Source organism: Phalacrocorax carbo, chromosome 1 (assembly GCF_963921805.1).
Source record: "Phalacrocorax carbo chromosome 1, bPhaCar2.1, whole genome shotgun sequence".
Taxonomy (NCBI): Eukaryota; Metazoa; Chordata; class Aves; order Suliformes; family Phalacrocoracidae; genus Phalacrocorax; species Phalacrocorax carbo.
Genome location: NC_087513.1, coordinates 122,303,081 through 122,327,627, shown reverse-complemented (window position 1 = coordinate 122,327,627; position 24,547 = coordinate 122,303,081). Strand labels below are relative to the sequence as shown.

At 40.2% G+C, this 24,547-nt stretch overlaps 1 protein-coding gene across 7 annotated transcripts in view; it reads right to left on the bottom strand.

Annotated features, from left to right (window-relative positions):
- Positions 1-24,547, bottom strand: part of EFHC2 (EF-hand domain containing 2) — a 65,406-nt gene that overhangs the window by 6,417 nt on the left and 34,442 nt on the right. For all 7 annotated transcript variants that reach the window (XM_064472953.1, XM_064472972.1, XM_064472981.1 and 4 more), the window contains 6 exons: positions 21,245-21,410; positions 20,074-20,216; positions 14,774-14,970; positions 9,985-10,118; positions 4,956-5,153; positions 4,264-4,356 (listed from right to left, as the gene is read on the bottom strand). In XM_064472953.1, the coding sequence (XP_064329023.1) occupies positions 4,264-4,356; positions 4,956-5,153; positions 9,985-10,118; positions 14,774-14,970; positions 20,074-20,216; positions 21,245-21,410 (931 nt within the window). The remainder of the gene's footprint in view (positions 1-4,263; positions 4,357-4,955; positions 5,154-9,984; positions 10,119-14,773; positions 14,971-20,073; positions 20,217-21,244; positions 21,411-24,547) is intronic.

The window sequence follows — 24,547 nt, the reverse complement described above, 5'->3', positions numbered from 1 at the left end:
TAATGAAATACTCCACGTATGTGAAATCTGGTTAAACCACATTGTGACCATTCCTGAGGATGCTTTGCTGAGTAAACGCTACTTAGAAATATTTTTTCTTTCCCATCAAGAAATCTGTAACTCCAACACTTATGTGAAAGGTTAATGTACTATGTTTTGAGTAACATTTTTTAAGAAGTTAATCTGATAATAATAGAGAGGAAGCCTCATGCTGCTTTAACTTTAGAGAAAATGTCTGGATTCTTCAGCCTATTTGATAGTCTTTGTGTAACAGAGGTATATACCTAAATTGTCATTAACTGTTCATACGAAAAGATTTAAAACAGCAAGCATGGACAAGTCTATGCAGCTGATCGGTATGACTTAAGTAATGACTACCATCTTGTGTATACAGTTTTTCGCACCTTGAACAACTATAAATTGAACCACCAGTTCCTCAGCATACTGAATAACAGAAATAGTGACTTTTAAAAAAGCCAAATATTAATGTTTGAGAGTCTTTTCATCACAAAAGGTGTAAGGAGTGTCAGGCATCAAAGGTAATGAGCAGAAGACAGTGCAGGAGAAAGACCTTGTGAGCGTTTCCAACCTTGCTCCTGCTACAAGGACACTTGCTGTAGCAGGAAAAGAGCATTTGCCTCCTGAAAGAAACAGGTCAACCCTAAAAAAACATTACAGGTAGGCAATTAGGTAAAAAATTATTACCCAGCCACAAAACAGGGGAAAGCTGAGCAGGCAGGCTGGCCTGGCCTGGCCTGGCCTACTAGTGACTTAAGAACTGGGGTGAGCATGTAGGAGGCCCATTTTTATCAGGCAGTGCTACCTGAGACACTAGGGATTAACTTCTTCAAAACAACAAGCCCCCCTCCAAAGTCCATCAGCCTCACCCTGGTACTGTAGAGAGGTGAAGAACTACACAGCTGCTTTTAACAGAAATTAAAATATATATTTAAAAAAAAATACAGGCATACGCTTAACAACTGAACTAATGCAGAACAATCAACGTGTAATACTTGTAAACTTGTCATCCGTTCTTTCTTCCCTCCATTTTTTCTTTCCTTATCTGCCAGCTGCTTATACACCCTCTGGGGAAGGACTGCATCTTTTTAAGCCCTTGTTAGCATATATTTAGCATTGCAGTAAATAAAAATAACCGAAAAAAAAAACCCCTAAATTCATTACTTAAGCACTTTAGCAACATTTATTTATTAAACAAACTATAATTGTTCATTATGCCTGCATGAAATTAAAGAAATGCTTATAATGACTACTGCAGTTTTCTGGCAGAAACAATTGTGTACCATCTGCACTGCTTAATACATTGTGATTAAAAGTCTGTATTGCCCTGTGATTAAAAAAACTAAGTGAGAAAATGCTGATGGAGAAAGGAAATACTTTTTAATAAGCCAGCTCAGGTAAATTGGAAAAATGGACACATTGTTGGGTACTTAAATCCTACTATTCTACCATCCCACAATTAAAAATATAAATTTACTCTAGACAGAGAATTTGAAAGGGTCTTATGAAACCGCACAGTCTTTGTGCTAATTCTCCCTGAACTCTGTGGAAACTGAATGGTCTTTGGGTACAGTAAACAAAGTCTCGGGTCATCTGGAGGTGACCACAAAATTAGACAGTAACTTCTAGTCCCATCTCATGCTTTTAATAAGTGACAGATCATTGCAGTATAATTTACAATGTAATTAATAAATACTTTAAGAGTATTGCCTTTCAAAATGGAAAAACAGAACCATTAAGTCCTACAGAAAGTCTTTGCCACCTAATCTCAGATAGCAAAGCTGAATAAACATACAGCTTCAGTCTTCAAGTATTATCTGATCACATTGTCTAGCTTCATTTTATAGCAGAATAGGGTCCAACTAGTGCATTAGTAATATACACTAATTTTGTGGGAATCAATCCAACAACTTTTATCGTTCCACTTTCTTCCTTCATAAACCCAGATACAGAGTAGGAACACCACAACCACTTGCTTCAGAAACATCAATGGACACAAAATTACATGCTTCGTCATCAAAAAAAAAAACCCAGGGAAAGAATATCCTTGACAAATGTCGCCCACACTGAATTGCATACTCCCCAGGAGTGAGACTTCTTCATTAACAATAAACCTGCCTGTTTCCTGATTCTTCAGTCTCAGAGAAAACTACAGAAAGGAGGAGGAAAAGAAAAGTCTAAATCTCATTCAGCCAACTCTACTCTTTGATTTCCAGTCTACTAGCTCCTATTAGACTTCAAAAAAATCTTTCCCTGACTCTGCACCCTCATGAAACAATAAACTTCTCAAGCAGTGCCAGCTGCATGCATTATTAAGAATGTGACAATCTTCCTTCTTATCTGCAGTGCAGTGACTCACCACAGAAACTGCCATTTTTCGAAGCAGCTGATACTGTAACGTAGAACTGGCATTACACATAGCACTCCATCATATGAAGTACTTCTCACACTGACTTCTGAGGCCCAGCTTCACACCATTTACCTTTCTCATACAGAAATCTGCAATACAGGCTGGCTACAGCCCCTTTAGAATCAAAGGAAAACTGAGAGTAATTTAGAAATCCAGCTTTTACACAGGCTGAGGAGGCAACTCTTTCCTTCTCCATCGCCTACAGAAAGAACCTACAGCAGCTGAATCCTAATTCAGCTGTCATGGGTACCTGCCTAAAGCTGGGTGAAATCCAAACCTTAGTCTCCTCCTTGTCTTCAAAGCTTATCTCTAATTTTTATTATAGTGTACTGGGCTTTTTCTTTTTAACTGCCTACACTGAGACTCTTCAGGAGAAAAGAGGTTCATCTCACAAAAGCTTTCCCTGGTATAAATTCACAAACAATAAACACGCCTCTGGAGCCTATGATGTGTCAGGCTTGTCTGTTTTTCATCAGCACTGAATTAGTGCATAAAGGAAATTCTCCAGTCCCTTGTCTGTGCATCTATTCAATTTCAGGCTTTATGAAGTGGAAACTACGAGAACCCCTTGCCTAGTACAGGATGTCAATTGTCCTCCAACACTTTTTGTGTTGGGCACCTTAGTGGGAGTCCTAAAAAATTATTTTAGATTAATGCTAAAATTCAGACATGTTTCTGATGACTAATGCTTGTAACCTGCCAGAAGTGATGAACGGCAAATTGCCAAAGCTGTCTATCTGGCTACTGTGGGGAACTGTTCTGAAAGCTTTTGGTCTGGAAACAGGGGCTTTATGAAAAATAGTCCCTTAGGCTCTTAAAGCAGTCTCGTTGATACTGATTTAAGTAGGAAGCCTTGCTTGCAGTACAAAGATGCTTTATTAAAATGTATTCCACATTTCTGCCTGACAAAAGCCTCTTCATTATTTGATAAATCCAGATGCTTAGTTTGCAATTCCTCCTGAAATCAAGAAGCCTTTCTACCTGAAAGCATCTAAACATGACAGAAGACAAGACCTCCTCCTGCTTTTAACACAGTACAAAGGCACAGACAAAACATTTCAGGATTTCCCACAAGGGAAAGAAGAAACCAATGAGCATGTATTTAAACCTATTACCAGAAAATCTGGTCATGAAAACCAGACTCAACATGACATGAGTGTTCAAAACACCACAGGTTACTCTGGACTCTAGCTTTTAATACTAGTGCACTGAATACTAGTTCTTTTCACTTTTATTCCCATTAATACAGCTAGCCAAGCAATTTGTCTCAAAACAATTAGATGTGCTATGGAAGAATACCAAAACCATGCCAATACTCCTTTTTCCCTTTTAAAAATTACAATGAAATATGTTTCAGGTGAGATTAATAGTAGCATCACTTTTATTTACTGGTGATGCTGTCTACTTCATTGAAGAACATTTCATTGTATTCATCTGGGTATTTTTCTTAAAATGCCCATATAATGTGGTTTCATAAGATTATTGTTTTTACCTCACTATACACAGGAACAACTAGTGCAATAAAAGTGAATCTCATTGATAACGCTAAGTATCAGAAGCTGATTCCCGTAAGACTAATTCCATTGAACACTGGCAAAACCCAGATGATCTACCATGCCAGACAAAATGAAGAGATGTTGCTAGGATGGATGCAACTTAGTCATTTATAAATATTCTAGAAATAGGAAAGTCCACATATTTATAGGGACAAAATAGCATTGTGAAATGATTAATATTATATAAATGACAGATCCTTAAGAACTGTGTCTGCAGTAGGTATTTAGCATTGATTTGCACCCATGCATGCAGGTCATACTGTCCTGCCCTTAACTTACATGGTCAGTAAAGCTTGCAGATCACCATCAGCCACTGGCAACTTAAAGGACTTGCAAATAGTCCAGCAAATCTCATGAGGCAGCACTCCACATCTACACAAACAGAAAGAGAAGGGGAGAAGTGTACATTAGGTATTTTCCAGATTTACTTCAAGTGAATGTTGCTTTGAACAGGAAAATACATGAGGAATATTGGGGTAGAGGTAAAGACAACAAGGTTGCATGAATTTTTGCTATTACAAAGCCGAGAAACTTGAAGTGCACGTGGTGGCCTCTCTCCCACACACTGAGGCCCTTACTGATTCTCTGTGATTCTTTATCCACAACAGCAGGAAACAAAAAGGGCAAATGAGTTGTATAAAGAATCAGCTCCAAATCCTTTCTTTTTTTCCCCATAAATCACTGTTTTTCCTCTTTGATTTAAAATACTGTGTTTTGCCTGTGAACAGGCATCTGATTATGTCACAGAATGTTCATTACAGCAGCTATAATAAAAAGTCCACAAACAAAATCAAAAAGAGACAAAAAGGCTAGCCTTTTCTTGTCTACTGTCAAGTGCTGAGAGGGGCTTAACATTACAAATAATATTGCTTGGCTGCAGTGTATCATTTGCTCAGCAACAAGCAGAAAGTAGGTAGGTTTACAAGCAGAGCTTCCCAAATAACAGTTTAGGATAAATGGAGGAAACTTACTTTTCACGGTCATTGTATATAAGCACTGCAGACAGTTGTTCAAAATTCTCAAAGTTATTCTTCTTTAGTTTTTCTTGAGCCACTGCAAGGAGGAAGTGGAGATCCATTTCACACTCATCTCTCACACTGTAATAGCGCCCAAGAGTCATAATTTCATGTTCTGAAAACGCTCCATCAGTGACACTGATGATCAAATTTCTGTTCACAAAAACAACAGTCTACATTAGTTATAAGTAAAGGAGTTAAAACCAGTTAATAATCACTAAATTTGGGGGCTGGGGGAGAAGGATTAAAGTGCACTCATTATAAAATGCTGTATTTAGATCTTTAAAGAATATATCTACTTAAATTTGAAATCCCGATCTGTTCAAGGAGACATAATGGAAATTACCTGAACTCTTAAACTTTTGCAGGATGTCCACATTTGCTCAGTAGTTGGCTATACATACAAAAATATGTAATAATCATGACTGAAGCCTTTTACCAGAGATGCCATACTGGCATGGAATATTAGCAGCACTGTTAAAGCTGGCCCTGTTGGGTAGCTTTCAGCGGAAAGCTGAGGGAAAGGAAACAGAAATTGCTCACAGAGAGAGGGCAGAAAATTACACCCAACTTGTAATCACAAGCCCTCCTGGCAAGAATGGAAGACAGGAGGCAGTATGAAGACCACTTTATGCTTGGACACTGTCAGCGGAGAATCAGATCCCATGCAGAGAAGAGCCTGAGAGGTGCTCTCCCAAGACTGCTTGTGCTGCTAAGAAGAATCAGCCCAACCCAAGGGAGAAGAAATGCTCCTGAGATCGATCTGATGGGCCAGTGCTGGCACTGAATGACTAGTCATTCCTGCTAATATCAAGAATTTGTTGCTGGCAATAGAGCTGGAGTGACTTCTGAGTAAGCTCCTGAAGGGCCTTGTAGTGTATCAGCAAATGGACGCAAGCTTTGGATCTTAAGAACCAGGACTAGTAACATCAGTTCAGAACAATCTCCATTATCTGCTTTATACTGCTGGTGGAGGGAAGGAGAAGGACTAATTTTAAAGACTACATTGTCTTTGTAGTAGGGGGTTTGTTGCCTTCAATGATTACAGAGTTCTTCATATGTCCTGGATGTTGACGCAACATAAGTGAAGAATAACACCAGCAGTGATGTATGCAAGGAAACCTAGGAGGCTTCTTGCTCTCCTAGAAAAAAAATGGCCTGAATTGTAGGTTACTTCAGCTGTTACAAGGCCTCTTATGAAACCTGGCTTTGTGTAACTATACTTCGGTGCTATGAACCCAGATGCCTGCCTCTGGTGAACTCATGTTCAACAGGATTTGTTTTAACAGCAAGCATCAACATAAGCCTATGTGCCTCAATCAAAATTAGATTAATTATATATAATACTTGTGGTTAAACTGCACTGACAATAAACTACACCATAGTTGCTGATGCAATTAGAGCTGTACCTTGTAGTACCCTTGAGGGTACTGCATCATTGTGATTCTACACCGACCTTCAAAAACAAATGGAAGAAATTATTAGTGATGCACAAAGTTCTGACACAAGCCCCAGACTTCTGCCTGGAGAACAGTTAAATTCTTGAACAAATCTGATAATGAGTCTCTTAACACCCATGTGTGAACTGAAAGCGCAGAAACTTTGTACCCTTCCAAATTGCAAAATTTTATCAACGAACATAATTTTTCACTTGTTTCCTCTCCGAGACTTGTGCGGTCCTGTTCAAATTAAGATATCTCTTCATAGAATATGATTGCACTTACACAGCTATTCAAAAAAGGACACTAAACACTGTGTAGTGGCTGCGTTGACTCAACTGCTGCTTTCTTCATATTAAATAAATCAGAAAGATCTATTTGCAGTGGTAGGATATAAATATAAGGAGGAGACAAGCTGTGACAGCAGCAAACCTTATTTGAGATTATGCAAATTCAATGTCCAAAACTTGGTCCATCTGTTAATATTACTATTCTCTTATCAGTATTATTTTTCCACTTACTGAATATTATTATTTATATTGTAGCAGCATTCAGGGACCCAGTCAAACTGGAGCCTCTTTCCTGGAGCCTGCCGTAATACTACTGCAAGCACAAAGAAGAGGACAATACTGCCTGATAAGCCTGCTACTCTAAATGCTTGGGCTGGCAAAGGTGAAAGCATGTAGATAACATCACCCATTTGAATATTTTCACAGACTGGATTTCCACACATGGCACAGATTTTTCCAGTGTCGGGATTTTAATCCTTATTTTCTCAAGCCACTCAGTGAAAAAAAAAACCAAGATAAGATTATCATCTCATTTGGGAATTAAGGAATATTCTAGTGGTTGCTAGGGACTAACGAGTGAGACCCAAGATTCACAAACAGAATTAGATCTAAACTCTTCCTGACAAATAGAAACAAGCTGCAACAATTGTACCAACAGCGTAGTTATCTTTTGTTTTACTTTTTTTTGTTCTAGAAGAATAGGACAGATTGCAATCTGAGTTTGGTAGAGAAAGAAGACATAATAATAAACTGTTAAGAGAGCTGTTTCTCAAGCTGGATTGAAGATAGGCATCTTTGTTAAACCCACATGGTTCTTTGTCTCTAAAACGGAACAGTCTTGCCAGCAGCTTATGAGAAAAAGCAGTCTGGAAGGACCATGTGATGCATGGGCATCTAAGTTTTAGTTATTTTTTTCTTCTCTTTTTAACAAAGCTTTCAATAGTTTTAACAACAGCTTAGGGGGTAGCTTCAGTGCATGCGATGTATTTATTTCCTGGATGACGTGCTGTAGTTCTGAAAGTAGTTAAAGTAAATTTTATCATTATAATTCTGCTTCACCTACATCGTATTTATAGGTGTATTTTTAAATGCAGTCATATAAAATTACACAGGTAGAAAGGAAGAAATATGAACAGCCCAATTCAGAGCACAGTAAAGCTTTAGCTGTATTTAAGATAAGAAAAGAGGATTATCATTCTGGTTGAAGCTGTCACACAGATAATTGCCTGTACTAAAAATATGATTTGTAGTTACTTAATAGTCATGAAATGCCACGACAGATTAAAAATAAACAGTGATGTACACAAGAAAATACAACACTGAAAGAAAAATATCTATTCTATTCACAGACAAATATCTTTGACTTTTCATAGATGAAAAGAAGCCCTCTCATCTTCGTCATGAAAAATGTTTAATTCATTCTAAAATAAGATACATGAAAAATAAAAAGAAGAGAGCCTTTAGATTTCTGGATATAATATGAATTAACAGAAACAAAATCTACTATCACTATAAAGCACAAAAGTTAAATTTTCCTTAGAGGCAAATTCTTCCTCTGGCAGTGTAAATGTTTCCTGTTAGACCTCTTGTGATCCCACCGCAGGAGAGATGTAGACCATTAGTAGGTGTTCAGACAGGGCCAGTTGAGCACCAAGGCCAAAAAAACAGTACTACATGGATTCCCCTGCTTTCTCTCTTACTCATGGAGAGGGCTACTGCATTTTTGTTGCTGAAACCAAGTGCCTCAATACCATATAACTAGACACATCTTAGTCCATGCCACAGAAAAGCACTAGCCTAAATTAAACAGCTGGGCAGTTCACAGCTGCATAGAGTATGGCTGTGATTAAATTTACACTGAACTGAGCCTCTTCTTGATAAAAATCTTTCCCTGCTGTTTAAAAGTGCAATCATTCCTTCTAAAAATGTGCTCGACCAATTTCGTCATGCACATGTTCCAAACACTGACGTACTCTTGGTGCATATAAGAAGACAAAGTTTTGCAGATGATTATTTCATAGGTTGAACCAAAACTGCAATTATTTGATTTTAAAAAGTGCTTGTGTATATAACTCAAAACCCTTTTCCAAGTGCTACAAAGTTTCTCCAGATATACATTAACTTTCAGTTTTCTGTCCATGTCGTATTCTAATAACATTGTCCTTCTTAATGTAGTTAACAATTCAGATCCTTGCTTCTGTTGAGTAAAACATCTGAGTCTAGAAATATTTTTACCAAAAACTGCCAGTAGCTGTGACCTCTCTTAGTCTGAATCCTACCTTTTAATCACTTCTTTTTTATTTCTGGACACTAGCTTGTTTTCATTTCTCACTACTTTCACTTTGAATTGCTGGAAGAACCTTCTGCTGATCTATGTATCTTCTGAGATATTTCAGAAGCGATTGCTGCCTTAGTTAACATTCCTATAGGGATGACATTCCACACAATATACATCTACTTATATGCTTCAGTTACTATGACATTTCCTAAATATATAGTACATTACCACTGTGAAAACCAAAATGCTTCTAGGTAAAATCTCCTCCTCTGTTCCCCATCATTAACTTCCCAAGTACCCAACACAGTTCATATGCCTAAGCATTCTGGCTGTGGACAAACTGAAATCAGCTTGCATTTGAACATGATTTCCTCTTTCAAGTATCTATACATTTGCCCATTGCCATATCTGGATAAATTCCAGGTATCTACTCACCCTATCTCTGCTGAAATTACTATCCAAGCATTAATCATTGCTCTCACTACTGCTTTCCAGTCATTTTTAAAGATGCTTATCCCTGCATCCTATAACTTCAGTACGCTGTGGTACTGCAAGACTCTATCAATGATTCAAAACCCAAATAACATCATTTTCAGGAGGCCAACTCAAACATTCCTTCTTGAATTTCAAAACTACTAACTAATTTGTTTGACTCTCTCAGGATAGGCTTTTCTTTATCCTTCAGCATATATATTACTGCTGACTTGCCCTTCTTCACAACACCTTGTGGCAGCTCCATCAAAAGCAGGCAGATTTTAGTTGTGCTTTTCAGCTTACTTGAAACTAATGCATTTCTCTTTTTTTCTGGGGCATGGATTCACTTTCTTTTTCACATACAGTTTCCAAGTAAATGCAAAACAAATGTATCCCATTTGTCAGCTAGCACATGCAGAAAGCATCAAGAAACAGTCATGCTCTATGCATTTTTGGGGAACGTGCTTTCATTAAATATTAAAAAACAAAATCCACTGTCTTACCTGAAAGGGTCATACTCAATCACATTGGTATGCTCAGGGTCAGCGGCTGCAAACATCTGTCTGATTTCTCGGGAACGAGGTTCAGCTATGTATTTCAGTTTCTTGAGGATGACACCAATATCAGCCACAGAGAACTTAACAAAGGAAAGCAAGACATAGATTAAGGAGAAAGGCACTATGCAAGCAGCCATGCATGTACCAGCAAGAGCTGTCAGGATGCCGGACAATGTTGAACTGCTAAGTATTATTAGTTTCTTCATTGTCTCACTTCAAATGCATAAATCAGCACTATGTTAAGTTTGGAGGGAAGCTTGCTACTGAAAAAAATTGCCTCCTACTGAGAATATAAAAATTAAACAAAAATCATCAGATCATGCGCTCTCAGAAAGCTTATTCCAGCTACATAAAAGGACATCCACTTTTGCTTCAAACTGAATTGTTAAAGCAGAAGCAGAAATATTTAAAGTACGGTTCTAATAACTCAGTCCTCATTTGATGTTGGTACACCTCACTTAATTCTTGATTAATAAAATTCACCATTTTAAAACTAATCTTTTCACCATTGGCTCTGGTGAACTGTTGAACAGATATGCTCGTTCATATTAGACTGAGTATGCTGTTTTACATGATCAGAATTATCAGCTTAGAAATTTGTTAGGAACCATTTTTTCCTGTCATGTAAGAAGAATGCTTATTTCTTCTAAATATAGGCCATTAAAATAAAATGAAATTTAGATGAACTGGAGCACTTAAGCTTCCACCCTATATTCAGATTGTTGTGTTAGGGCTCTACCAAAGATTTATTTGCTCTACTCATTTTGAACAAAACATTTATGTATTTAGTCATGAAATAGGGGTTGAGTCCAAGCAAGAGTATCTGATATGCCCTTACATCTGACATGCTCTACCTAATTTACAAAGCACAATGAACTGTCCAAAAATAGTTTTCTCCCATTTCTTCCAGTAAGCAATGTTGTTTTAACTAGCAATTATTTGAAATTTGGTATGACTGGTATTAAGGACCTAATCACAATAGAGATTGGGCCTCACTCTCAATTATGCTGAAGTCTGTCTACAGCATTGTATCAGTTCAAAGGGATCTAGAAAAGGCTATTTAAAGTCTCTATGACACTGCCAGAACAGTATAAAGTGATCCAAGTTTAATAAATACATGAGTGGTTGCAGGTAACATGCTCAGATTTAGAGAAAACAGCTGCTGCATATGCCAAAACTGCTCCAGGTACAACCCTGGCATGCAACACCATGCAAGGCAGTGGTGTAGAGCAGCTGGACCAGCAAACAAAACATTTGAGAGACAGCAACTTTTTCAATCCCCTCCCCAAGCTCTTCTTGTCTGGGCCATAAGCACACAGCTTTTTGCTGAAAAAGCAAGGAACAGAGATTGAGAAAAGACTGGGCAGAAGGAATCAATCTGCAGAATATTTAAAGATGGACAAAGTGTTCTGTCTATTTAAAAAACTTCCCTCTCTACCTTATTAAAGCAGTTATTTTACATCTTTTTTTCTAAACTACATATTCCAAACACCTACACAGACACTGAGCATCTGAGCAGCATGGCAATAAATCTTTACCTGACTTCCCCCCTCCTCATGTAATTGCTGAAACGCTAGCAGTCACAATCTAGTTTTGTTTGATTGCCTTGCTTAAGTCAGAGGTTATTATGTTTAATTCACTGGAAATAAAATCAATCTCCATGTTTGTGCTGCAGAAGACTACAATGTTTGGACAACTGAGACTGTTTCAGAGATTATGAACTAATTTCTAAGGAGACACAGTGATGCCTTGTTTGAGACTCCTCCTCAAACCTGACAATACCAGTAGGACTGGCCACGACACACATACGTGCTTTGCAAGCAAATTTACGCTTTCTGAATACATCTTTTTTCCTCAAATTGGAAAAGAAACTAAAAGTGCTGAAAAGTTTTGAGAATTAGAACCTTAAAGTTACTTTCAGTACAGGTGGAAATCAAAATAACAAGTCTCAGTGATTCTTCTTTCCCCATAACTTAACAATACAATAAATACAATTTTGAAACAGATATTTTGAAATCTTGAAATATCTTATATGGTGTCAAACAAATGTTTCAATTGATAGCAAAATCAATTCCCACCTGCACTACGATTACCAATCAAAATTTCATCTAAACCAACATATGCCTATAGAAATGTGGTCAAAAATCAAGAATAAAAACATTCCATCTGGAATTCTTTCACCAGCTTTCAGAAAACATACTGATGTGTTCTGCTGAAAGGAAACCTCTGTCTATTCAGGCGGAAAATTATTTATTTTCTAACTTTAGAAATAGCTGACAAATAGTCATCTTAAAATTGTTTCCCTTTCTTCAAACAATCTTCCAGCTCTGCTCTTCTCTAATAATTGCTGAAGTTCTTGTGATTTGAGTATGCAGTTCCCTGACAAACTGAGGCAAACAAGGTGTGCCCTTACTTCTAGAGCTCTATTCAAAGGATGTGAATAAAGCGTCTATCACTGGGAGAGTAAACCTTTTTTTTCTACCAGCTGTTTTAAAATCTTAACTGTACAAAGAACATTTCAAAGTTCACTTTAAAGAAGTATTTTTAGTGTTGCTTCTTCCCATTTTGCAGATTTTATTTTGATAATATACAATCATTCAGTCTGGAAAACTAAGACCTCATCTGCTTGATCCAAGATAATCAATGCAAACAGAAGCTCCAAAGAACATTTACAGTCTAATGATGCACTCTGCATTTTGGAGAACAGCTTTGTCTTTGATTCTCCTAGGAGGAGAAACAGTCCAGCAGTAAGAAAACATAATGTATATAGCTTTGCATTTTACTGCTTAAAGCACTTAGCAGTTGTAGCATTTTACATCAACATGCATTTTGCAGACCTTTCTCATTATTCCAGGGGAAGGCAGGTGGTGCTAACTCCACGTTAACTTACAAAGAAATCACACTGTTCTGCTGTTTTCGTTTGAGTGAGAATGTGGCCCAGCGCGTGTGGCCCAAAGGCAGCACAGGGTCAGGCTGCATCTACCTCTGCCTCAAGACTCACAGTCCCCAAGACTGCGCTAGGCATACTGATGTCTTGGGAGTCCTGCAGGTTGACTCACTTTGGTGAGCCAGCAGACAGAGAACAATTAAAACTTGCACTAAGAACCTTCTCCCTTCTCGATCCACAGAAGGTCTGGACAAACAGGCAGGGGATCGTAGCTTGATAAACCCTTCTGGATACTTTCCCCAGGGTAACTCTCAACAAGCCTATGGAAAAGGCCAGCTCTGGAAAAGGTCCGCTGAGTGCACAAGTCATGCTGCTGCCCCACCGTGAGCTATGAAGCATAGGCACTACCCCAAAGTCCTCACAGCACAGCCTAGTCCAAAGGCTGATGTTCAGGATCACACTGTGACAAAGCAACAAGCCAGAAGAGGGACTGGGATGCAGAAATGCCTTGGTTCCTGAGCTGATGAATTCTTAAGATGCATCTCAGAGTGACTGAGTCAGAGCTGCACATAACAGGAATTTCCAAATATACCTGCATACATTTATTCAAATATTGCAGCACAAACTTCCTTGTAAAAAAAAAAAAGTAATCTACATTTCTTACCAAACCAATATAAAATCCCACAAAATGCTCTGTGACTCTTCTGTGGTTCTCCATCCCTGTATCCTTTCTTTTTTGACCTCTGTGACAATTGCTATAGGACAATCAATTTCCTCCTCTTGGATACGTTTCTGGCTTTGGGGAATGAGGGCTTCTTTACCAGCCATTTCTGTAATGACTGGTAGTATAAAGTATACATCAGCAGAGGCACCCCAGCTCTCTATTTATTCTTGTTGTCCCCTCTGAAGACAACACCAAAAGATAGTGAAACTTAGTACAAACTGTAAGCTTGAATATGTGATATGAATTTCTAATATTACAAGGAAACGTTTTGGCAGATTGTACAATGCCCTCAGACATATGGTGTGAATTTTGGGGTACTCCTGTGCAGGGACAGGAGTTGGACTCGATGATCCTTGCGGGTCCCTTCCAGCTCAGGGCATTCTATGGTTCTTTGATTCTATAATAAATACGTATGCACCGAAAAAATCAAATCAGGGAATAAAATAGCCTCATCGGTAAGACTCTAAATTGGATGCGCCCACATCTTGAGTACTGCGCACTGTTCCAGTCTCCACATCTCACAGTGGCCTTGCAAGGACAGACTAAAAAGGATAAAACTCTTAACTGGATAGGATTAGGCTGAGGAGGAAGAATGTCTGAGATTTACAAAATTATGAAGGTGGTGCATAAGGTGAATGGGGATTTTCACCAAACCCCAGAACATTAGAACTAGCATTGAAACTAGTGGGAGGTTGGTTTAAAACAGATAAAAGACACTTACTTCTTTTATCATATATTTTTTTAAATAGTAGGCTGTGAACTTTTCAACCTGCTGCCACAGAAAGCTGCGGAAGCAGACAGTGTCTGTATGTTCAACGACGGTTAGACCAGTTCAGGGACAAGAGGTCCATAAACAGTCTCAAGAAGGAATAGGCAGGGTTGTACCTTCTAACAGCCCCTAATACAAGAAGAGTGGGCGCTGATAAAGTAGAAGGGGAATGGATGACAAAGACTGGCCAGGCTTGCATGCAAACCCTAGCTAACGTCTTCTAAATCCACTGCTAGACAGAGAGCACTGGGCTGTGAACTTTGGGTAAAGAAACTAGGTATAAATAATTCTGAAAAAATATACAGATAAGGTACAGTCCTTAAAGATAATAGAAAGTAACAAGAGCCTGCTTCACCTCATTTGCATGCTTCTCCATATAGTTGAACGTGTACTCATCAGCATCCACCAAAAGAAAGTTGTGACCATAGAAACAAACTCTGGCTCCAACAAACAGATTCTGAGCCTTGAAGTATTCAGATGGCTCACTCTTAAAGAGCTGCTGCCCAGGCTTCTTAATGCGACCTCTTTCCAAGAACTTCCCACCAAGTATCCCTATGGGAACAGAATTGTAAATAATTAATTGTGGGTTTACTTGGGGGGAAAAAAGCGCACAAAAGAAAACCCAAAAGACACCCAAACCAGCTGGTTTGTATTTAAATATTACTTTTTGTCCTTGAGTTTCTGGTCTCATAATATACCCTCCCGCTCTCTCTCATTGCTAAAAGAACTGTCTTTGCCAGCGTCCACAGCAACAGTTACATTGTGCAAGTTCTGTGACATGTCTCATTTGGACGCCTGCCAAACACCTTCCCTTTTTTTCTTTTCTCTAAAATGAGACAGCAACGTGCCTCTTCAAATCGTTCCCACAACCCTGTCACCAGCCTTGGGACTGACCCTTGAGAAACGTTAAGATGCAAAATGTAAGATGCAGGCAATTATTCTTGAACTGTTAAAGCAAAAAGAAAAAAAAAATCACAACTTAGGATAGCACAGTCCTACAAAGATCATGAATTCTGGTGCGCTGTAATTCTAACTTGTTTTTAAGTGCTTTTGAATGTAAAAAAAAGTAGGAGTGACATGACACTATCTTCCACATACTGTTCTCCCAGTGCAATTTAATTGCGAATTTCCTTTGTGAGCTGGGTATGTCACATCTTTTATTTTCACATTATAATGATTTTATTTGTGCCACTGGAAACTGCACGCAGTACTCAAGGGTATGTAAGATGCTAAAAGGAACATTTCACTTTCCAGTAGTATCTTCTGGTGCACCACAAGATTGCATTGCATGTACCACGCTTTCTGGAAAACAGTCACATGTTCAGTTTCATCAGGATATGGGCCCTACAACAGCTCTGGAGAGCCTGAGGTTCATTTCCTGTTTATATGTGAGCTTCCAAGCCAAAAGCCAAAAAGCATACTTTAGTAACATTTAATGATGTCTTACATATTAGGTAGTGATGCAAGTCCAATAAAAAGCTGATGAACAGTGTAATAAAATGCCTTTTATAGTCAAAATTATAAATGAATGTGAAACACAAACTAGTTATTAAACCAGAGTTTGGATCAGATGTCTGTCTTAATTGCTTTACTAGCACCATAAGAGCAAAAGACAAAAAATACACTACGGTAATGGTCAGATCTAGCCTGAAACAAAAAACAATTCAAATCACTAATGTAACTCTAATCTTAATACATTCATTCTCACCTAGCTATTAAAACAAATATGAAATTTTAGGTTATATAATCCTGGCAAATGTTCGTAATATTTAAACAGAACTGGTCTCTGTAAGATTGGAACTTCACTCTCATCTCTCTATTTCCCTGAAATCGTATGCTTGGATTGGAAACTTACCTTAATACCTCTGTCCCATAATTGCTTTTAAAATGTTACGGGTTAGTACATTTCAAGAGGTATAAAGGAAAACAACCAAAAATATCTCATTAGGTTAGAGATTCTACAATGAAACCTGACGAGAACATTTGATGCAAATCTACAAGAGCCAGGCTCAAAGCACAAAATAAACACCACAACCAAAGACCCTCTTCCATTAAGATCAGATCAGACTTTGCAGGTGTTTGTACAGCTGTTGGCTTGGTCTTACACCGAGTAAAAAAGGGGTTGTGATCTTCTGCATGGGGAGCCAAAGTTCTCATGCTTTGACCCCCATCTCAACAAGTGCTTCAATATGTCCAGCCCTGTGCATTTCAGATACAGTTTCACAGTGTTACTAATAGTGTGAAGTACTTCTCTGCAACCTTCAGGTTGCTGGACTGAGAAAAGTAAGAGTAACCTATTACTTCTATCTTAGTACTGAGAAATATTTTTACCTGCCAATTTGTATCAATTCATGCAAATAAAAAGCTGAAAATAGCCCTTCGAATCTGCGCACAAAAGGATGGTCAAGTTGTTATTTTGGGAGTCAATTACTGTTTTAACTCGTCCGCTCTGTAAGATGTGCTCAGACTTACTCTTCTCCCACCCCATCCACTTCAACATTTTTCCTTCTCACACACAAATGTTCTCACTCCCATTTCTCATGCCTTACTCTTTTTTCCTACCTGTTCTTATCTGACCTCTGCAAAGCCTTCTCATTCTTAACCTCCGAGAAACTTGTTCACTTTTCCTTCAGACATGACTAAAATGAGGGAGGGGGGGAGAGAGAGGGAGAAGAGAAAGGGAGAAGAAAGAAAAGAAGGAAGGTGGGAACAAAGAAACTTCTGTAGTCCCAGGCCTCTTTCCAACTGCTGCTCTACCTCCCCACCACCACACATACTTCTTATCCTGCCTCTTCAGGGCTGTTCTCACTAAACTCTCCAATGGCCAGTTCTTAGCCACATCCTTCCACTTCACCTTTCTACCACCCCTGAAAGGCAGCTACTCTATCCACGTAAACATCCCAGGGAAGTTAAAACACCATTTACAGATGCTTGCCTTTCATACTTGTCTTAAAGCATTTGTTATTGTTGGTATGCAAACTTGCCCATTTATTGTTTCACATTTTGTTTGACTAGCAATGTTCAGTGGGCTCCCAGCTGCAATCCCAGCATATATTCTCATTCCAAAATAAAAGGAAGCCAGGAAGCAACCTCTGGCCTGGCACCCCTGTTGTTGAGACCCTGACCAATTGACCACATCTGCACTGCACAGTGTGTGGCTCTGGCTCTGCTCTGGGTGCTGTGTGATAAATCTGGCGTCTTAAGACACAACTATTATTTTTGTGTGTTCAAACTGTTTGAAGATATGTGAGGGCTGTGCTGCAGTCCAACAGAGTGGTGTTTCACCACATAAAACTGGGGGTATTTATTGCAGCCCCTGGGTGTGGCAGAAGGACCTGAATTTTTCAGTGTGCAAAACTGCCTGCGATAGTGTTAGACGTCTGATAAGAGTGAAGCAAGCCAAACCCGGTGCAGCTTTGTCCTTACTGCCTTGCAGGAGAGTTTTCTGGAGTTAAGCACCCTCTAGGAGGGGCCCCAGGCTCTCAGGGCCTTGTCTAGTCGGAATGGTGCAAAGGAGAACCAGGAGTGACCGAACAGGCAATACATATTATTGAGGTCCAAGATTCAAACTGTTCCCTGGATTTGTTTAACTTAACAGTGCAGCTGTACCCTTAGCATCCTTTATGTGCTGGATATAAAGAATGCCAATTAAACATGTCACTCACTAGTGGAGAACTGAGCTGCTCTTGAGCCTTACAGCAGCATTACATAATATATACATAAGGCTATGTGTCTTTAGCTGTAATAGAAGAAGGTGCATAAATTACAGGCCACTGGATGGCAGGAAGCTAGTAAAATAATGACAGGACAATGCTGCCATAAGCAGTGCTAAATCTTGATGTTGCAGTGCAGCAGGGCTAACTGGGAATGCTCACTGAAGCCTAGGCAGGTACTCTACACATTTTCAAAACATTTCTCAGAGAATTGCTTGTATTTTAGTTAGGGGTGAGGTTCATTTATGCATTCATAATTTGTTGCATACAAGCAGAGGTGCCTTTAGAAGTTCTTTGCATTGAAAAGCTTCAGGCCTTCCCAAAAACCTACTCACGTGCAGGGTGCTCAGAATGACTTAGTAGCACCACTGGCACAGAAAGAGTTCTCTAGGAATATGGAAGTCTAGGTATTCACCACACCTTCATTGTTTATCAAAGTTCATCATAGGTCTGAAAAGTATTAACATCAGAAATCATTTTCAGTAAAGGCTTAAGTGTAGGGTCGCAAGAGTACTTCATCCTTAACTGTAAGCTGAATAACTGGACCTCAGAAAGTCAACTGCTGGCACCAGAGCCTGAACCAAAGGGGCAGTGAACAGTCCTTCCTAGGACAGCCTTTGCTCTAGGCAGTGAGCTGGGAGTACTAAATAGGTCAGTACTGAGAACAGTGAGCTGGTCACCATTGCAGGGTGGACCTGAAATACCATACTAAGGCATGCTGTGCCAAGAAGCTGATATAGGGCAATTCAAGTAGTATGAAAAAAGCTAGTCACGAGGTTCCACAAGAGACTAACATGGTAACTAAGGAAACCTTCAATTACTCTTTTTCCCTTGTCTTGGAGAGAATACAATTTCCTGATTTTTTTTCTTTCTATGTTTTTATCAGAGGCTGACAGCAGCTTTTAAGAATCAGTCCTTCGACTGCACATGTTGAGAGGTGCCAGAGCACTTCTGGATGTTAACTGCACTGAAACTGTTGCTGCAGATTTTCTGTGGGCTTCACAAATATACACTAATTTCTCCAACAGGGTCATGCTTAGCCAAGGCTTCCCTATCTCTCTGAGTTACAGAAAGAATTCCTGATGTCCTTCCCAGTGCTGTGTCCTTCCATCCATGCGCAAGACACTCCACAGAAATAAAAAGACGCTTGAAAATCACAAAACCTTTCATACCCTCAGTAGGAGGCATCCTACAACAGACCACAGTGGTCAAAAGAATTTAACCATGACAACACTGGGTGACCATGCTCCAGCAATAGGATAAATGTGATCAAGCAACTGAGAAGCAACAAAGCATTTGTCACTTAAACGCGGCTAGTCTGGCTCTTGAAATTCAGTTCAGTATTATACACATGCACACACGCACGCACACAGACACTAGCACAGGGCAATCTTCAGTCTTTATATGCTCAACACTACATGATTAATGATAAAGTATGTTAAAAAAATCTCACAGCTGCTTTGCTTTCATGAGCTCCTTCTATACAATGGGTGCTATATAGGTTTCATGACACCATAAGACAATCTTGCAAAACAGAGGATTTACTCTCATTCTTGATGTCTTACATTTCCTGTCCCTATTTATCATCAGTTACAATACAATTCCTGTATGTTATCCACAACAAAAGCAAATGTTTAGAGGCCAAATTTGCAAATTAAAATGTAATAAAAGTTCTAATGCGTTAAACTTCCAGTTCCCAAAGGATATTGTGAAGTACTGCCATACAATGAACAGCGTTACTCTGAGTGATGAAGATTATAAATTACTATGACACACAGCTATGCAAGATAATGCAGTAGACCTGCTGATGTAATTCCCATTGCATTTAAAAACCCACATCCCTGCTTCTGCTAGTGCTGAGTATGGCCACAGTATTTACTGTAAAGTCTAATCAAATGAGCAGGGTAACTGGGACTGACTGCAAGACATTACTACATCTTACCTGTGTTTTGCTGTATATGTTCAAAAACTGAAATGGTGTCATCACTCAGGAAGTAGGAAATAATGAATTTCCGATCCTTGTCAACAGGACTATCTGTGACAAGTTTTGCACGAAAGCGCAGTATGTTGCTTTCCATACCACTTCTAAAACGCAAAAGAAGAGGTAAGAAGTCAAAAACAGAGTCTGAGAAAAGTTTTCATCACTAAGAGATGCATTCTCCTGAGTTTTGTAACATACATTAATTGTGCTACTCCTGGACCAAGAAGAAAAACGGCATAAGATTCCCTACTTTGTCAAAAACCATTTTCTGCTTAAATTAACAGAACCAGCTAGAGGCAGCCAGATAGAAAGGAATCATTTTCAGGGGAAAATTACTTCTCTGCAACAGGTCTGGAATGAATTTGTATTCAAATTCGGTTGCAAATCAAGCTCCAAGTTTTTTTCCAGAAAATTTATAAAGGAAAAACACAATTAGGTATGTATATTTTCAAATCAAATTCTGAATAGCAATATATACCAGGATTTTCTCCACAAAATGAGGCCCACCAGATGATCTTACTAGTTGGATATTTGTTGAGTAATTGTGGTTTAAATGATTTACATTACCGCTATATGCACTATCAATACATTCCCAAGCCTTTTTCTAAAAGCTTTCTTCTTTTATGGAGGTTCTACAGGTGAATGTCTAGCATGTGACTTTGCTTTCTACTTTGGCTTCAACAACCACTGCCTGACAAACCATTTTATAATGGAAAGTAAAGGGTTAATGCTTTAATATTGCTACAGCAGACAGCATGAAATTCAGCAGACAAAAAAAGTAAATGCCAGAAAGTCAAACAGAAAAACAAATCAGTGTTGGACTGCTGAAGCTAACAAGATTCCTGACTAATTCCTGGACTAAGACTTTCATCAAACTCCCACTGAAGACAGCAGAAGAGAAGGAGACAGAGGATGGGAGGGTCACAATATTTGCCCTCTCAAAAGAGAAATTTTGCTGAGTTCAGAGAAAATTGGAGTACCACGTCAGTAAACCAGTCCTCACATGCACCTGTCCCTTAAAAGTCCAACGCGAGGCATATTTTGCTGAAAAATTTACATCCCTGCTTAACATTTATCTCCTTCACAAAAAAGACATAATTTAAAAAGTTGGAATTATTTTTCACTGAAATACCTGTCTTTCTCCATGAATTTCTTGAAATCTTTTTGGGGAGGCTTGGGAAGCAAACCCATACAGGAGCACAGAGAATCCTCTTCGGAACCAAATCCAGTATAAGGAGGAAATGTTTTTTCTGGTTTTGGAGGAGGTGGAGCCTTATGTTGAACTGGGGTGAAATCCTCTACAACAAAGACAGCAAGACTTATTTATTACTGTTCTGATGAAGCCATTCTACTAAGAATTTAAACTTCATTATGAATACTTCTTAGTCTATTTCTGTAACAGAGCACTGATCAAAGTCAAAGCAGGATCCCTCCTGCTGTTACAGGGTAGAAGAAGACTCCATAGAAGCCAACAGCAAAATTATTATTTCTTCAAGTGTTTCAGGATTTCATCTATAATCTTAAAATGTTTGACAAATATCATTAAGAGTCACAGGCAAAAGGACAAATACAGTTTCAAAATGGGATAAAATAATAAATTAACAATTCTAAATTAATTTTTCAGTTTTATCCTTTGAGACAACATGATACTTGCCTTATGGGTTTCCTGCCCTCTGCTTTTGCAAGAGGAAAATAAATACATAAACGAATAAAATTTTATTCATTATTTAAATCATACATATACGTGAAGAATTTGGTACATTGAAGCCAATAGCTTCAGTCCACATAGCACTGTATCCAGAGTTTCAGAAGCTGTGCTTTTCCTCATTTTCCCCAGTCTCAAGTCTTATCTCGCAGTGATCAATGGTCCTGACTATCCCAGATCAACAGCAGGAGCTCTCCTGATTCAGCAGAGACGTGCCTGGGCAGGGACCTGCACTCACTTCCCACAGGGGCTGCTCCCAAAAGCCCTGCTGCCCTGTGGTCCCTTCTTATCCTCTCTTGGTGAAAATCTTGCTGTACCATTTGGCCCCTTGTTCCTTCCTTGCCCTGCTCTTTCACCGCAGCTTCCAGCTGCCGCTGGGGTTCACAAAAAACTTCAACAGAGTAATACAGTCTGCTGGTTAAATAAGGTTAATGGAAAACAGAAAAGGTGAGAGGAAAAACGTAATTTGTATATGGGAGAAAGTAAATGGGCAGACCTGAGGCAAATGAAGGCATAAATCATAGGAACACAGGACAATTCAGGTTGGACAGGACCTCAGGAGGTTTCTAGCGTGGTCTTCTGCTCAGGAGAGGGTCAGCCCCAGGCCAGACCAGGCTGCTCAGGGCTGTGTCCATTTGGGGCTTGACACCTCCCAGGACGAGCCTGCACAGCCTGCCCTGGCAGCCTGCCCCAGGGAGGAAAGTTTTTCCTGATACCCAAGGCTGAGCCTCTTATTTTCACTTATGCATGTTGTCTCATGCCCTTCCACCGTTTACCCCTGTGAAGAGCCAGGCTGCCTGGTCTCAACAACCTCCCGATGGGTGGGTACAGGTGGCCGCTCGGGGCCCTTCCCGGGCTGAGCAAGCCCTGCTCCTGGGGTGTTCCTCAGCCCTGACTGTCCTGGGGCCTCCCCTGAATTTACCCTGACTGGTCCATGTCTTTCCTGTCCTGGCAGACCCAAAAGGGGACACAGTACTTTGATGAGGTCTAATGAGCACTGAGCAGAGGGGGATAATCACTTCCTTCGATTTTTGGGCAGCCCAGGCTGTGGCTGGCTCCCTTTGCTGTGGCACCAAGCCCTACTTGCCACCCCTATAACGTGCAGAGCCCTTCCTGCACCAACACAGGTGCAATGAGAAGGTCAGAGCCAACCGGCCCAGCACCGCCAGCGTGGAGCGGCATCACCTCCGCACCTGGTGGGCTGGAGATGCTGCCCTGAGGAAGGGAGAGCTGGCTGGGCTAGTGAGTGAAACACAGACACACGTGAGGCGAACTGGAAGAAGATGGATCACAGACCACAGCCCAGGGGGCAGAGAGTGATGTAAGTGACCAGCGTATAAAAGTGGATCCGTGAAATAAAGGTTTTTTCTTTAAAATTTAACTTTTCTACCCAGAACTGACGAGAGATGAATAACCTAAACTTGTAGCATGGGTTTCAGTGCAAATAAAGGAGAATGACAAAACTGCTGTCACTTGGAACATTTTCTGAATTAGTTTGTGATTAAAATGTTTTAACATGGCTACATCAGAAGATCAAAGCAACATACTCTCTTAAAATCTGACTCGCCTAACAGCAGTATGAAGTTGAAAAATACAGAAGGCATTCAGATGTCAGAGTTGTTCTTTAACTTGAAAACACAATGAAATCTTCTTCAGCCTCCACTATCTTAGAAGAATATGGTCTGACTCGAAAAGCTAATGCCTTCACCCGAATCAGTCAAAAAGGGGTTTTGCAAACCATGCCAACATTTTTCTCCGTGAAAATGACACGTGCCCCTTCTGCGATTCGGAAGTACAAAGGCCAAGCCCATACGCAAAAGAAAGTCCGTTCAGAAAATTTCAGAGCAACCTTCACCATGAAAGAGCGCATGCAAACATGCACCGAAATATTGTTTTCGAAACACCGTTTGTGACAAAACTGCCTCCGCAGACGCCGTTGGCGTGCCACGTCACGTAACCTGCGCGCGCAATTCTTGTTACGAGAAACGCGGCGCAGGCGGATGGAGGCATACGGGGACAGAGGAAAACTCCAGCGCCCTGAAGGAGGGAGCCGGGGTGTGCCGGGGCGCGGCGGGGACGGCCGAGCTCGCCGGGCGGGAAAGAGCCGGGGGTCCCGCAGGATCGGGCCCCTGCGGGGCGGGGGGAGGGGAGGGAGCCCCGGGCGCGCGCCTTCCGCGCTCCCACAGCGCCACCTCGTGGACGCCCGGGGGCCCGGAACGCGGGTTCTTCCAAATCAGCGCCTCGATGCTGTTGATAAACCTCGACGTTAGTTTTTTTTTAATTATGCGGTTCGTTAATCCGCGCTAACATCTTCCCCCCCCCCCGCGTCCGGAGGTTTGTACCAGCGTATCTGAGCGGGAACAAACCCCTTCTCTGCGCGAGGCTGCGAGCAGCCCGCTTCCCGCCAACGGAGTTTGGGAAGGCAGGGCGCGAGGCTGAACTGACAAAGTCGGAAGACGCGCCAGTGTGCTTACATGCGGGTCACAGCCCGCGCACGTTAACGCTCGCACGTAGGGCATTCGTTAGGAAACGCTGAAGTGTTTCCCTTTGTATGTACGTTAGCACATATGGATGAAAATCATATGTACAAACTAAAACGGAACCACAGATTACGAGGAATACTGAGTTAGCCCCAGAGCGTACATTAAATCCCTCATAACTCAAGCATGGGATAAACAAAGTCCAAAGAGAAGTTCAGCGCTTTGGGTCCCAACCTTTCCCTGATGTAAA